Genomic DNA, 16,056 nt, shown 5'->3' with positions numbered 1-16,056 from the left:
TCTGAAAAATGTAAGTGAAATAAGCAAAGACCTAATAAATCTGAGGAGGCAAATGCTTCCTGCAGATGTGACTTTGTAGGTGTTGCAATAACATCGGAGAGATTATGGTAAAAGTGCTGTGAAGCGGTAAGAATATTAGAGAGGGACGGTGAAGAGGTGTTGACAGCATGGTGAGAAGCACACTTCCAGTTTCCCCCTTGCTGTCCACCCCTTTAGTAAATGCCTGTACAGTATTGTTCGTGTGGATGTGCTCATCAAAGAACATATGGTCAGCTCTTAGATGCCTTTTCTCCACTCCTGACATCTCGAAAAAGAGAATTAAGACAAATCCCTTTGAGAAATTTACACAAACATAATTATTTATTTAGCTGGTTAAAGCCCACTTAATTCTCCTATCAGCTGTGGCAAGCTGCTTCCACATGTCTCCCATACATGGCCGGGATTAGCAGTACCACAAAATGAGGGGAAAAGTCTGGGAATTCTGTTCTTATAGCCATGTGTGTGAAAGTCTGTGTTTGTGAAACATGTTTCTGCATTTATGTTCATGTGTAATGAAAATTGTGATGAAGATGCTTGGATGCCTAAAAATATGTCTAACTAGTCAAAAAAAAAGCATTTGTTAATATTCCTGATGCACGATCTTTTAGTGTCAGTGAAATCAATAGATAATGACAATATGCATGGGAAACCACCCTTGAAAAAAACAAATTAATTTATTTTTGTATTAATGTCATTTTTATGATTAACTTAGCTTTGCTTAATTTTCTGCTTTTGTTTTGACATTTTCTCTGAATTTTAAACATATTAAAATATCCATGCTGGCTAATGTGGCCAATACTGCTAAAGCTTCAAAGCTATGTGATGATTTTATGTGCAACCTCTCGTCTTGGCAGACGTCACTAACCTTGTAGCAAAAAGCCCAGCTTTTACAACTGGCTAGCTTAAGGTTAAAAGATAAGCTTTTGTAGTGAATCTCACTCATTTGCCAGATTATTTTGGCTGCCAAGTAGGGCTCTACTATTCACTAGGGCTCTTGTAAATTAAACCTTCTCTTCTGTTTTGGTTTGTTTTTTTTAATAATCAGAAGCGATTCTAGCAGCATTTCCAGGTACATATGCAGAACCTAATGGGGACTCTTCAAAGTGAATATTGTTCTAAGCCTTTTCATTGAGCACCGGTTGCTCCGTCGGTTCCCACCCTGTTTTAAAGCTGATACAGATAATTGAGTTTCTCCTACAGCCTTCAGATTGCATTCAAAATAAAAGTTCATGGTTTTGAATTATATTAGAAATTTTCTGTTCCATCCTTAGTAAAATAATAAATAATGAAATTCAGTATTGACCAAAACAGTTATAATTTGTTCATAATCAAGCAGTCTTACTTCTTGAATTTAATTAAGAACTTTTTGTAACAAATTTGGTTAAAGCCTATCATACATTATGTTGTATTCATTTTTTCATCAGATGTTTGTTTTTTTTTTCATCCAGCTTTACATGACATATTTTTTTTACTATATAAACAGTTTATTAAAATTACATAACTATTTACAATTCGTTTCTATTTACCCATGGACTATGTCTAGATGCCGTTACAAAAGAAATCTGTTTTAAATTACTAATGAGTAGTCCAAATAGATGAAACATGTAGTTTGATCTGAAACAAAGATCACAGAGGTCATAATGAGTCAACAAACTCATTCTGACCTCTCCTCAGCTGTGCCTTTCTCCTCTTTGGGAAATGTCTTGCTCTGTAGCCACGCTTAATTGGCAGATCTGTAAGATTTGCATAAATCTTCTTAAATTGCATTGCCCTTATCTGATCTCAGAGATAGGCCCTAAGGTTGGGGGAGTCCATGCAGTGGCTCTGCCATTAGGGCATGACAGCAAAATGACTTGTAATTGGAGGCAGCTGAGGGTCGTCACCCCGTGGTTCTCTCTCAATAAGCGGCTCAAGGGTTTATGTCACTAAAATCCCCCTTTTTTGGGGGATTTTTTTTCTGTCTCATTTTGCTGCTGCACACACACACCTTCTCATGTTTGTTTTCTTGCTCAGCTATTTCACTTCCCCAATTGTTAAATGTCTATCCTTTATTCCCAATTTTCCATAAATGTCGTTGGTAATGGTCTGTTACTCTGTTCAATCAACACAACGGCTTCAAAATTGTGTCTGTAGATGGGGTGTGAGTGTTTCTATGTGCAGCAGTGCATGTTATTGCAGTCCAAAGCTGGCAGTATTGCTGTTGAAACAGCACCTGCTATGGCCCGCCTAAAGCATCAGAGCAAATTTTACAAGTTGACTTTCTGCAGACTAAATGTGGGATGAAGTGCAACACTTCTTTGAAACTGCGAAGCCACCATTTCCACATGTGTGTAAGCTGCTTTACCTGTGAGAAGCTGTTGAAGAAAATAATGTGTTGACGTAATGAGGCTTTGCAGTGTGTTAAACAGATTCTGAAAACAAAAAACAAGTATGCTTATCTTTAAAAGCAGTTTCACTTTTAACAGTTAAATGAATAATAAGGTCAAATAAATTAATTTGGCTGAATACAACACAAGTAAATTCACTGTATGCTGTTTGTAATTACTTTTTTTTCCCTGTAAAACAAGGACATATTAGACTTTTTTGAAGTGAGGCTGTGGTGTAATATAAAATTATACTTCAATTCATTTTAAAGTCAACAATTGTAAGCACAAATTTAAATATCTAACATTTTAATTCTTATCAAAACTATGCATACTATGCATACTATGCAACCTTACCGAGCCCCCTCGGTAAGGTTGGCCCAAACTATAGGCTTAATGCTGGCTGTGTGCTTAAGATCTTTGTCCTGGTGGGACACACAATTGTGTACAATTGTCAACTGGATGAACGGTGATTTGAGGTGAAATTGAAAAAGAAAATCACATGCAAACTAATCCACCCATCTTTGTGTAATGCTCCTAAACCACTGGCAATAAAACTGACGTCTCACACGATGCTATTGCTGTATATGTTAACCATTGTAAATTCAAACATCTGTGCTCAAAGCTTGCTTAGTAAAATCACAGAAGTTGTATGTTGTGTAATCAGACCATGCTGGAAAAACAATGGCTCAGTGAGTTTTCACACTGACAGAATTGAAATTATATTAATTCCCTTAGATAAAGCCAATGTATCAGCTTCTGGTCTGAACTGTGGATCATTTTTGCATTTTTTTTAATACTTGGTTTATATTTGACACTGGGTACCTTTTTTTTTACGCTGAAAAGTCCCATTCGTCTCCAGAAAAAAATGTTTTTTGCTGCATGGAAAGTAGCCTTTGTGTCCAGTATCAAAGATGACTCACAGCATTGTGTAAATACACACAGACAAGGACCTGTTTTGTTATATTACAGTCATCATTATTGTGCCTAACCCCTCTCCGTGTGATTCGATGTGCTCTGCCTGCATCTGCATCGACTGTGATGGGATTGATTTGGCTGCGAGGCCAAAAGATGAAGTGAAAAGCAAAACTGTCAGAAGTATTTCTTTCAAAAGTTGAAACTATCCCCCAGCCTGACAGCACTCCTACCTCCAACATCATAACCATGAATGAACAATGCTCATTTCACCTCATGTCTGTTGCTGTTTAATTTCTCTTTTTATTCGTATTTCATTATTTTTACATTTCCTCTGATGGGCCACAACTTCTCTGTTTTCTCTCTCCGTCCGTCCTCCCCTTCACTGCACACATCTTCACTTGTCATCTTCTTCTCCTTCTGTCATGATGTTATTTTTTTTTTATTTTTTTTTATATCTTTCTGTTCCTCCTCCCAGGCTCTCCTGAAGCCAGCGGCACAGGCACATTGCAGATCTATTTGATAGATATTAATGACAACCCCCCGGCTCTCGTACCAAGGGAGTCTCAGATCTGCGAAAGGATGAACAAAAACGTCAATGGTGTCAACATCACTGCCGCCGATGCTGACACGGATCCCAACGCTGGACCCTTTGTCTTCGAGCTGCCCAACTTCCCCAGCAGCATCCGACGCAACTGGACCATTGCACGGATCAGTGGTGAGTAGCTGCCTCCGAAAAAATGAAAAGACTAAATAAATAAAACTTTTATCATGAATTTTTTCCACCATTCTTGCTAGTGTATAACCTCTTGTAAATGTTACATGATGCAGGTAGATAACTGGAACTGAGAAAATTGTGGATTCTTGGTTCGTTATTATACCACTTTATTACTGTACTTTGTGCTTCCACTTCTGATTTGAGAATCGGATAACAACAGATTTTCAAGTGATTTGTTCATAAAAAAAACAAAAAACAAAACACAAATCTTCTTGAGAATAATGCAGAAGCTTGGCACACCTTTCATTTGGAAATCTACCCAGTCCACATGGCAGAAACACAAACTCAGCCAGATTGGATGAGGAGCGCTGGTCCTCAGCCATCATGACTCTCCAGACGAGCAATTCTGGGTTCGGGTCCAAATTTGTTAACTTATCCCAAGACTTCTACAAAGGTTCTGTGAAACCACAGTATGATCCTGCCATCACCATGTTTGGATTTTAAGTTCTTGCAGTCTTTCGTCGATGCACTCTGTAATTATTTCCATTGTATTTCCATTCCATTGGAAATAATTATAATCCCTAATGTTTATTGCTACAGATACTGTCTCGTATCTTTCCCAGACATGTGCCTTGATGCCATTTTGCCTCACAATTTTGTGGCTATTGCCTCATTATGCCATAGATTTGTTTTCCATTAGGCTTGTGTCTTTCCAAATTATACCCACTGAATTTAATTAGGCGTTGATGGATCCTAGCTACTGTAGAACTATATCAAGGGACATTGACTGAAGTGTAAGTCCCATTGTTAAACATGCAAATGTACCGAAATTAAATAATTTTTCATCAGAATGAACTCAGGTAGATGAAAAGAGAAACAATGTTTAGCATAAAAAATAAACTTAATTGTATCTTGATTATTCCCAGCATTTGAGAATATGGTCAATGGACTGAGCAAGTAGAACACTGTGTAAAATGTGTGACCCAACCCGCAATTTCAAACAGAGATCCAGTGTTTCCTTTTTTTATGGAATATGAAATTAACTGCCAGATAAACTTACCAGAGGCTGACATCTTGTTTATGCTTTTAATTCATTCACATGACGTAAATGTTTAAATAATAAAACCTTTGGCTTTGTTAATAACAAGGGGATGCAAAGTATGAATAATAATATGCTTAACATGGAGTAGAAAGATCTAGACTTTTAAGTAAAATGTCTAATTTTGTGCCCGAAGTCTTCTGACACAAGAAAGAAATGTAGTTTCAAAACAATAAATATGAACATGGTTATTTCTTAACAAGTGTTTTTCCCTCTTCGTTTTGCTCAGGTGATTATGCCCGTCTCGCTCTTCGGTACCAGGTCTACTTAGAACCAGGAATGTACGAGGTCCCTATCATTGTGTCAGATTCTGGCAACCCTCCGTTGTCCAACAGGTCTGTCATCAAAGTGAAGGTTTGTCCGTGCGATGACAATGGAGACTGTACCACACTTGGTGCTGTCGCGGCCGCTGGCCTGGGGACTGGAGCCATCATCTTCATCCTCATCTGCATCATCATACTGCTGTGTAAGTGTCCTTAATGGACTCGTTCACTGAAACCTTGATGCTTCTCAAGAGGTCCACATATTTACTTGTAGACCTGCAGGCGTTTTTCGTACAATGGCCGCCTGACAAAGAATACAATCTGGTTTACACACTGATTTTCAAACACATCCTCATGTATTCCTGTCATAATTCATGTTATCTGAACTCTTTCTCACTCCATTGAGTAGCTCAAACCCTGATCAGCTCACACAAACCTACAGATCAACTAAGAGCCACAAGTTATACTTGCATAATTCACAACTAAGCCCGGAGTAAATATTAAAGATGTTGCACTCAGAGATTTATTGCCAATTTAAGATCTTATGACTTACAGCAATCTTCTAAAAGTCTGACAGGCCAATATATATTTTAGCCAATTCTGATTCTCTTTTTAGATATATAATTTACAAACATTAAATATTTCTTGAAGCAAAGACAAGTTGCTGTTAAAATAGATTTTAGATATTTAGAGTTGAAATCTTAAACTGTTTTTTTTGCATCTTACCTCAACATAATTAACCCAGTTAGTCTTTCTAGCTGTAAACAACAGTCTCTATTTGTATTTGCAAGACAATGTGGACGCGGCCCACGTTTTAAAGGCCGCTTAATCCATCAGATGCAAAGCTTGAAAACTCAATATAATAAAGACAGAGCAACCTTGTGGGTGCAAAACAACCAAAAGTGCAACATTACGAGCACACATAAAGGTCTAGCTCCCTTAAGCAGTTAAAAAAACAAAAACAAAACAAAAAAAACATTGTGTCTCCATTGAAAATACTCTGTAAGGGTTTCTTAGTACCTCACTTGACCTAATTTCTAAAGCCCTCAGTGATATTAAAACAGCTAGCTTTTAGTTCCTGCAGTAATAACTTAGAAGAAATCGCTGTGGTTACCAGTACCTGATGGTGTTTAGAAATTATGCATGAGCATATTATGTAAAGTTCGCATGTTTGAGATTCCACCTGGGTCAGGGCAGATCAAGCTAAAGCTTGTTCAAACCAGCCAATTTCTGAGCGCATGACCATCAAGTAAATACAATTTTGGAGTACCAAAAAGACAAACAAGCTAAACAGGCACACGTTTGTCCCCAAATCGAGATCAAGCATGTAACATGCACATGCAGTGCCGAGTGCAATATCCACTGCAACCTGACATGAACCAGATATGATTTAAATGGTTGAGGTGGGACAGGGGGAACTTATTTTACAGCTTGCGAGACACGGTTGGCATCCAACGTTTACAGGAGGAAATGATACAAAAGGGTTAGACACAAGGTTGTTTCCGGATACTGATTTTTTTTTCTTCTTAGACATTTGAAATGTCGAGGTCCCCACAGCGAAAGTGCAATGAGCCGTGCTTTTCATTAATAGTGCTGAACAGAAAGTTGCATTGTAATGGCTTAACACTTCAACCCCAGCATGATTAAAAACCATACCATTGTAGTTTTGAAAATATTTACAGTGAGACCCAGAATTGTGCAAATCAAATTGAAATTAAATGATAATAGAATTATCATTTAATAACACTCTTATTTTTCTTCCAGAACTTTTTTTTTTTTTTTCCAATCTAAGCCCTTAGCTTTACACACTGCTGTGCTTCGGTGCTGTGTGTAGATCCCTTAGCAAGGCTGAATACATCACTTCATCAATAAGTAAAGGTGTCAGTTGATTTTGTGTTGTTGCAGCACATCCTGCAGCTGTGTGAGGTTCCTTTGTGAATTGTTGCAGGCATGGTGCTGTTGTTTGTGGTGTGGATCAAGCGCAGGGAGAAGGAGAGGCAGACGAAGCAGCTGCTGATTGACCCCGAAGATGACGTCCGAGACAACATCCTCAAATACGACGAGGAGGGCGGAGGAGAGGAGGACCAAGTGAGAGCTTCAGAGAGACACGCCACACGTCCGCACGGACACCAAAGCCTGTGTCCATGCTTACGCTGCTCATGTGCCTCTACCTCTGTGGCGTTGCAGGACTACGACTTGAGCCAGCTGCAGCAGCCCGACTCTTTAGAACACATCATCAGCAAGCCGCCTGGCGTACGCAGAGTTGACGAGAGGCCCATCATCCCAGAGTCTCAGTACCCCATCAGACCAGTTGTGCCCCATCCTGGAGACATTGGAGACTTTATCCATGAGGTGATTTTAGAGACATTTGTATGTCTGGCATGTGTCGAATCCGTGCGTTAGCTATAAAGTTGCTTATCGCACGGTGCAGTAACTTTTCAGTCGTGCTTCCATGCGACACATAGTGTGATTTGTAAATTTTTGCTTGTTTTTTTTTTTTTTTTTTGGTGGGGGGGATGACATGACAACTAGTTTTCCTTCACTTTACAGCCACCCCACCCTCCAAACACTCATAAATACACACAAAACTCAGACGCTGGCACGTTTATGCGAGGAAATACTGATTGACAGACTCATGACAACGCGTTCACACTCGAGAGGTGTTGGCAGCTGTTCAGCTTTGATCCATCCAGCCTTGACTCTCTGTCTGTCTGTCTCTGTCTCACACACATAAACTCACCTGATCTCGCTCCAGCAGTCCGATTAAACTCAAACACGGCAAACACATGGTGTTTTTGCCACGTTCTGAATCCACGGGGGATGGAGCTTTTTAGGCTTTTCTCTTTATTTCTCTCGAGTCAACAAGGGCTGTTCTCCTCACCTGCCTCACCTCGAGGTCGGTGGCCCTCATATGTTTTTCTTTAAAACCGCGGCACTGAATGAAAAACACTTTTCAATTCTTTTTTACAAAATGCAATGTCACAGCTACTACAGCAAATGATGAGAATACAAAAACTTGTATGCCGAATTATTTTATTTATTACTGTATTTATTTGTACATTTCACCCACAAGATTTTATTTGTATTCTGTTTGCTTTTCAGTGCCTTTTATTGGCATTTTCAGTGAATGACCAGCACAGATTTTTAATTGGATTAAGGACTGGGCCTGTACTGGACCATTCTACATGAACATGCTGTTCTCCTAACCACATCTGGACATCTAATTTGGATTGTTGTCCTGCTGGTTGGTGAATCCCAGTCTTAAGTCTGTTTTCAGTCTCTAACAGGTTTTCTCCCAGGATTGCCCTGCATGTCAGATCAGCCCTGAGCAGCTTACCTGGCCATACTGAAGAGGGAGCTTATTCCACCTCTCCTTATGACTTTCTTTCAAAAACTCCATTCTTCTTGCCACTGTTCTGCATTTGCAGACTGCTCAACTACCCTGAGCTGTGGATCTTCCGCTCCTTCAGAATAACCAAGGGTCTCTTAGCTCCTCTTGATTAAGTAAGGCCCATTTTTTCTGGCCTGTAAGCAAACCTACATGTGAACATGGTAGGTTTGCTATTGTTCCACACTTACCGCTTTCACATGATTAATTAAACAGCGCTCTAGTATATGCTCAAAGCTTGAGACATTGTTTTATCATCTAAGATCACTTTAAACTTCTCCGTAGCTTCATCCCCGACTTTTCTGTTGTGTTCTTCAGTCTTTATCGCGCTGTTTGTTCACTAATGTTCTCTAATAAATCTCTGAGGCCTTCACCGAACACTTCTACAGATGATACATTACTCACAGATGTACTCTGTTTACGTAAATAGGTTGCTTAAGAAAATTTGAGAATCCTCAATCTTTTTTCTTTCGCTTCACAAGTATGGGCAATTTCAGGTTGGTCCGTCACATAAAATTCCCATTAAAACATTGACATTTGTGGCTGTAATGGGACAAAATCGGAAATAGTTCAGCGGCCATGAATACTTATGCAAAGCACACATTTTTGACCTACAATAGTCTAATATGTGCTCCTCCACTGAATTTTAACTTGCTAGAAAACGGCATTGTTCTAGACAAGCGTGTACCCCCTACCATAAACAGCACAGAACTGGAAGGAGCTTTATGAGATGAAGCCTGAAGTGCCTGTAATGGAGCTTTGATCAGCATAATTTTTTACTGCACATCCATACCCAGAATCCATAAAATTATATCTGCTAAGCTTTTTATACTTTTTGCACCAAACTCTCCAACAGCTGAACACTTCATTTCAAAACTTAATAGCTATCTTAGAAACATTTTGGTTGAGAGCTGGAGACCTAAAAACTAGAGGGGGGTTAAAATAAAAAGCTCAGTACAGCTGGTTTTGCATGGATCCTCCTAGTTGTGGGTCTTATGTTAGTCTTTTGCATGAGCCTTGGCTGTCTGTATCTTCTAACACCCCCTTCTGCCAGCATTCCAAATTAATTAACAGGACTGGAAAAATCCCCCCCTCTTCTACAAAGTGCTCACTGTTCTCGGCAGTAGTTCCCTGTCGCTGAAATTTTTTTGCAACCATGTCATTCCCGAACTGAATAAAAACAAGCTTATGGCATGAAATTGCAGCACAATTGCCAATACATTGGCTACTGCAAGTCTTGCATGATTCATTTAACACTTTCCCACCACATTTTGCAGTCTGGAAGGGAAAACTCTGGAAAACACACGCCTCTCCTGTCTAATCTCTCCTGGGTTATAAATAAAGGCATGCTTCATTATCTGTCTTTGTCAGAGCTGTAATGGACTGCCAACTTGTCTCACCTCTCGCCCTGCGACAGCAGGGACAGGCACAAAATTGTAGGTACAAAATGGGGGTCAAAGTTGGCAAAGGGGAAGCTTGACCCAGTCGTTTAAAACAGCTCAACCTGAAAATGTCCGTGTCCACGGGACACAACTCTATATTAGTGGATAACGATCAGCTGATGTGACGGAGAGGCTTAGCCAGCGGCTTCCGCCAACGTAAGTTTGATGTAGAAACACAGAAACTGATTGGTTCAAAAGTCCACTTGTGAAAGTGAAGAATTTTTCAATTCTGCAAACTTACCGTTTTTCATATCCACCCACATTTTCGGCTTGGGTTGCTTTATGTTTTCTAAATTGTTTTGTACACCTGGGCAACAATAATCACAGAGAGCCTTCTGAATAGTTTACGTTATTTTATTGCTGTAAATATGGAGTGAGTTCATCTTTTGTTTGCTTTGTTTGCTCTTCTTGTCCTCATCAGGGTCTGCGGGCTGCAGACAATGACCCCACGGCCCCTCCGTATGATTCCCTGCTCGTTTTTGACTATGAGGGCAGCGGCTCCACCGCCGGCTCAGTCAGCTCCCTCAACTCCTCCAGCACAGGAGACCAGGACTATGACTACCTCAACGACTGGGGACCCCGTTTTAAGAAGTTGGCTGACATGTACGGGGGTGGGGATGACGATTAAGAATCCGGCCCCATCTCTCACATATATATACACACACACACACCTTCAACCCGTCAGCTGGCCTGCCAAGCTCTGTCTCCACAACACAGTGGGGCTATTACACCCTTCTTGAACACACGTTAAAGATGGCATGTTCACACGGACCAACCAACCAATCTAATAACCCACCACAGAGGATCAGTGCCGTGAGTCACTTCCAGGTGCTCTTCTCAACTGGCTCCTGCTCTAAGCCTGTCGAAGACTGTACCAGAAGCTCTGATTTGCAGGCTTTGTGTCATATCTACGCTCAAACTCATGTACTTTTTTTGTCACGTCAGTTTTTGAGTTGTGCACTTTGATTATTTTTTTATTTTTTATGTCTGGTTTTATTTCAGTTTCTATTGCCTTTGTTTTTGTCCTCAGTCTCGTTTGATTCAGAAGATTCCCTTTTTCCGGAGGGATTTCACTTTTCCCTCTCCGTCAGCCCCCCGCCCGCCCGCCCGCCTGTCTGAAGGAGCTTTAGGTTGAGCTACATGCTTTTTCTGAGGCAAACAAAAGTGAGAGAAAAGGTAACACAGGTATGAAAGTCCTCTTTACATGGAGGGTTCTGATCCATTCTTTCCTGAACTTGAATTACTTAGAACAGAAGCACTGTTGTTTAAAAAAAAAAGTGCCTTCAGTGGTGGGTTTCTTTTAGCAGACTCCTGCTAACTCAGGATTGGTTGCCATTATTTGGGCTAACAGGCCGTGACATGACCCCAGACCCTTTAATTCAGATCTCCCTCGTCATTTCTCCCGTCCGGCAGGGCCGTGGTATCAGCGGGAGATGTCAGTGCTTGTTTTAGAGGGCGCTTCAAGTAGACATACTGTACATAGGCCTACAGTGTGTCTCTAGGCAACGGACAAATCATTAGGCTTTTTCAAGTCAGATGTACCTGTGCCCCTAGATCACATTTAGCTTGACTGTGATTGCTGAAATCGCAGATACATGTAAAGAGGCTGTCTTACAGAAAAAAAAAATCATTGTGTCTTTGTTTCTTGTAGCAACAGCAGCTGTGTTTGTTTTGCTCTCAGTGTGTGAGAGATTGGGCTCGTTACTAATCATAAAGGTTGACAAGCTAAATGTCTTGTTTCTGCAATGTTGCTGGGTGTGAAGTGCTTAAAGAGGTTATTTAGGAGCTTGGCTTTAAGATCATCCAATATTTGCATACGTAATCTTTCACCTTACAATTAGCTGTACTTTGAATTACTGTCTCTAATTTTACCCAAATTAGCCCATCTTGCTTGTCCTATAACTTTTTGACATAAACATTGATACAGAAACTAGAGATTCACAGTGAAATGGTCCAAATTTCAGCCTGTGCTCCTGACTTGTGATCTAATCAGTCAGAACTCACAAAAGCCTTATACCTTTTCAGATCAGTGGATGTACCATATCAAACCACAGAAGTGGCAACACACTTAATATGTGGACGTTGTTACTTTGGGAAGAAGACTCAAAGTTTGCACCAATGAGGGGTTTAAACATAAAATCAGTGAAAGCACAGTAGGTGTAAGAAAATTTAAAAAGGGAAAAGTGTGTTCTATAAGGATATCAGGATCAGCTGTTCTTTCAGGTGACATGTTGCTTCATCACCATCTAGAATTTTTGCAGTTTTGTTTTCTTTTATATGCAGCTTTTATTGGTTTAAAATGAACAGTCCGCCACAAGAAATTGAAATTGGAGCTGAGTTCAGCAGATAACAGGAAGGCTAAACAGAGAAAACCAAAATGTCCAGTTTCAGCCACATTGGTTATAGATCATGCTGGATTTGGAAATGTTGGCTTTTTTTTGGCAAATATATAAGATTTAAAGTGGGATTGAACATTATCTAGGGGATACACTTGGGATTGCTGTGTAGAGGTACAATTGATAACTGTTCCAATCACAAACTTGAGCTGCTAAAGGACTTTTGAAATGTCAACTCCCTTATAAATGTGTCTTTGTTTTAAATTTGCAAAACCCATCTCTCTGACACAATGTGACATCTCGTCTGCTTCTAGTACGTAGTTAATGAGAAATCATGTCACTAATAATGTTATGGCAGCTCTTACAAAGATTCTTAAATCTGCATTGACAGTTCATAGCTTTGCAAAAAACCCAACGTTGGTGCATCTGTAACAGAAACTGGGGCAAATAAGCAGCGGCAAACAGACTTAGCACTGTCACAAACCAGCTCTCTTTAGGCAGAGTTCCACTTATTTAAAATGTTAGTCTGAAAATCCTGACATTAATTTAAGAGGTTTTACGAAAGGTAGATTTGTGTGAAGCCCGTGTGCTTTAGTAATGAGACTCTTCCTAACACATTTGCTGTCTGCCAGCTGTCTCTAAGCTTTTGTAAACTTAATTTGTGGCACATCCGGGATGTGCTGCAGGGACTGTTGTAGATTGGTTAAACATAGTTTGCTCATTAAAGTTTTTGAATATGCAAAACATTTCAAAAAAAGGTACAGGGAGAAACTGATCCTTGAGAGCATGATTTGTTCAGGCAGGTTTGTATTGTTTCTTACTGATAACTCACCTGAAGGTCTACAAAGGTCAGCGGGTGTAAAGGAGCAAGCTTTTTCTAATTATTCCTTTCTTAATCTGTTCAGTTTTTATTGAACAAGATTTAGATAACAATCAAACCACTGTTTTACAAAATATGACAAGGAAGCGGGCATAAGCTCTTTGAGATGCCTTGAGGAAAAAATACCACAGTTTCATGCTATCATAGTATTTAGACAAAGATTTAAAACCAAAGTGATCAAATTGCTTTTATTTGAACATTTTAAGTAGCTAATGGCCTTGTTGCTGCAAAATAACATACTTCTAGTTACACTGATACAATACCATATTTTATTTTGATGCATAGATTAAACTTTTCAATAAACATGAAATTATTTTACTAGCAGTTTTTAGATAATAGTCTTATTGCACAGAATGTTATACATTTTTTCTATTTTTTTTTTTTTAGATGAACAGGAGTGTAACAAGCTGACATTAGCTTCTTAATTGATTGGGCTATCTGATTGGTTAAAGTGTAAAGTTGGCTGTTTAGGTTATTGCTGCTCATAATTTGTGAACTGTAGTTTAAAAACAGTGTTATTTTTAATAAAATCGTCATAGTTTCTCGCACCATGATTTGGCTTTTTGTGACTGGAAATCTATACAAAGAGTTGGCATTTTATTTGTTCTAAACAAGGGAAAAGGATAGTAGCTGTTATTCAGCCAGCTTCCCAGCAACAGGTGGAGGAGAGACAGCAAACACGGAAACAGTGCTCCGGTCACTTCCTCTCTCATCTCTTTTAAAGGACCTTAAGGTATAAACAGTATAACAGATCCTTTTAGCAGCTCTGAAACTGTTGCTTTGCAAACCCTTGATAGCAGTAACCAGTGTGTAAATTGAGTGAAAAAAGACTGGTAAGAAAATATGGAAATGTTTGGCTGTAGATACAAGTAGACAGAAAGTGACTTTAAAAAACCCCCGAAAGGAGTAACCAATCCGGTGTAAATAAACAGGTCAACAGGGTCAATTTGGTTCGGTTGGCAGATTGATAAGTATGAATTGCTGCTTATACAACCTAGAAACGATGATCAGGATAGCCGCCAGCTCAGATATGAAAACGGAGTGGTTTCCACAGCTCACTGCTAGATAAGCTCTTATCTGTGTGACTGCCTTTTAGCCTGAAGAATATCCCACAAAATAAACACAGCTGTTAGTTCCTGTTTGTGATTCTTTCTGACACATAAACGTTGTAAATACAGAATCTTTTTATACATGTGGTGACATTAGTTTTTCTGTGCAGTCTTTTTTTTTTCTTTTTTTTTTTTTCCCACTATCGTTTGGTTCCAAATGAATCCTTTGCAAGTTATATTTCACAAAAAGCCATGTGCATTTACTAGAATTTGTATAAATCTGTACGGGCTAACAGCCATAATTGTATTGCTTCATCGTGGCGAGAGGGTTTCCACTCCAAACCAACCTGTACAGTACACACTCACTCCTCTAGGCCTTACTGTACATATAAGAGTGTTCTATATTATATAATCCCATTCTGCAGTGTTTCAATTCACTCAAAGAGCAGCACTAAGACTGATGGCCATCCTGTCTCCAAAGAAAGAAGAAATATCATAGTTGTGATGCTCCACAATCAGACATTCAAATCAGATTCTGGGCCAAACAGACGTTGGCCATAAACTGTGTTACATATGAAGACATGACGCATTGTTGTAGTGATGCTGAATGTTGGTTTGGCAGCAAGGCACCAGTGCATAGAGTGAAACTTGACCCCCCCAGTGATCTTCAAAATATTGGTTATTTCCTGTTGAAGTCGTGGTCCATCTGTTGTGTTGACATTCTCTTGCTAATTTAAAGGGAGAATTAACAAATGAAAACCAAGAGGGACTGACTGCACTGCCAAAGTTCAACCCTGAGTTCTATCTGACACTTGGGGTTACTCGAAGAACACCCGGTCACTGCGGGCTGTTCTGGACTCTTTATCACCATGGACGCAGACCTGAAGGGAGATTCTAAAAGATGCCAAACTTTTGTTCTGCTATGGATTGAAGCCCAAATCTGGGCAGCAGGCTCTCATACGAGTCCTCCTGCTATTCAAGTCCAAGTGTACATAATGTAATATTTGCTTGATGCTAAACAGACCATGTTAGGCAAGCTGTAACTGTACAATTGGAGCTTTTTGCATGTGTCTTTTTATAATGGGCAGATGAGTTCTACTGCAATTATCATGAACAAATTCAAAAACTGTGCATGACGGAGGCTGGAGTCCAGATGGGACTCTGGTGTACGCATATTGTTTCAAATGAAGGAGAAAGAGGAAGAAAAAACCAAGCAGAAAAAATATTGCACAGGTATCAAGTCAAAAGACTTTTTTTGTAAATTGCCAACAGCACAAATATTTTATATTGTTGTTTGTACCTTTTTTTAAAAAAAGAAAAGGGAAAAAAAAGGGAAAGAGTCTGTTATTTCAAGCGTGTGTTTATATTGCCACTGCGACGTTGGTTTCCAGAAACACCATACAGTACATTCACAGCCTTGCAGATAAACCTTGTAATATAGACGCTGAGCCAGAGAGTCCCTGTCAGCATCATGTGTTATAAATAAAAATTTCCCCTCCTTGTAAGAACAGAGCATCTCGTCTTTTCTGTGTCACCTGCTGTTTCCACTAAGCAATGCATTTCA

At 39.5% G+C, this 16,056-nt stretch overlaps 1 protein-coding gene across 1 annotated transcript in view; it reads left to right on the top strand.

Moving 5' to 3' along the window:
* The window catches only part of LOC103147793 (cadherin-4), a 253,551-nt gene extending 237,851 nt beyond the window's left edge, over nucleotides 1-15,700 (top strand). Inside the window, exons 13-17 of the mRNA XM_016678784.1 lie at nucleotides 3,796-4,035; nucleotides 5,364-5,600; nucleotides 7,346-7,485; nucleotides 7,585-7,749; nucleotides 10,649-15,700. Coding sequence (XP_016534270.1) covers nucleotides 3,796-4,035; nucleotides 5,364-5,600; nucleotides 7,346-7,485; nucleotides 7,585-7,749; nucleotides 10,649-10,855 — 989 coding nt within the window. The 3' untranslated portion in view covers nucleotides 10,856-15,700. The remainder of the gene's footprint in view (nucleotides 1-3,795; nucleotides 4,036-5,363; nucleotides 5,601-7,345; nucleotides 7,486-7,584; nucleotides 7,750-10,648) is intronic.
* The last annotated feature ends 356 nt before the right edge of the window (nucleotides 15,701-16,056 follow it).

Source organism: Poecilia formosa, unplaced genomic scaffold (genome assembly GCF_000485575.1).
Source record: "Poecilia formosa unplaced genomic scaffold, Poecilia_formosa-5.1.2 Scaffold190, whole genome shotgun sequence".
Taxonomy (NCBI): domain Eukaryota; kingdom Metazoa; phylum Chordata; class Actinopteri; order Cyprinodontiformes; family Poeciliidae; genus Poecilia; species Poecilia formosa.
This window is presented reverse-complemented; position numbering and strand designations above follow the sequence as displayed.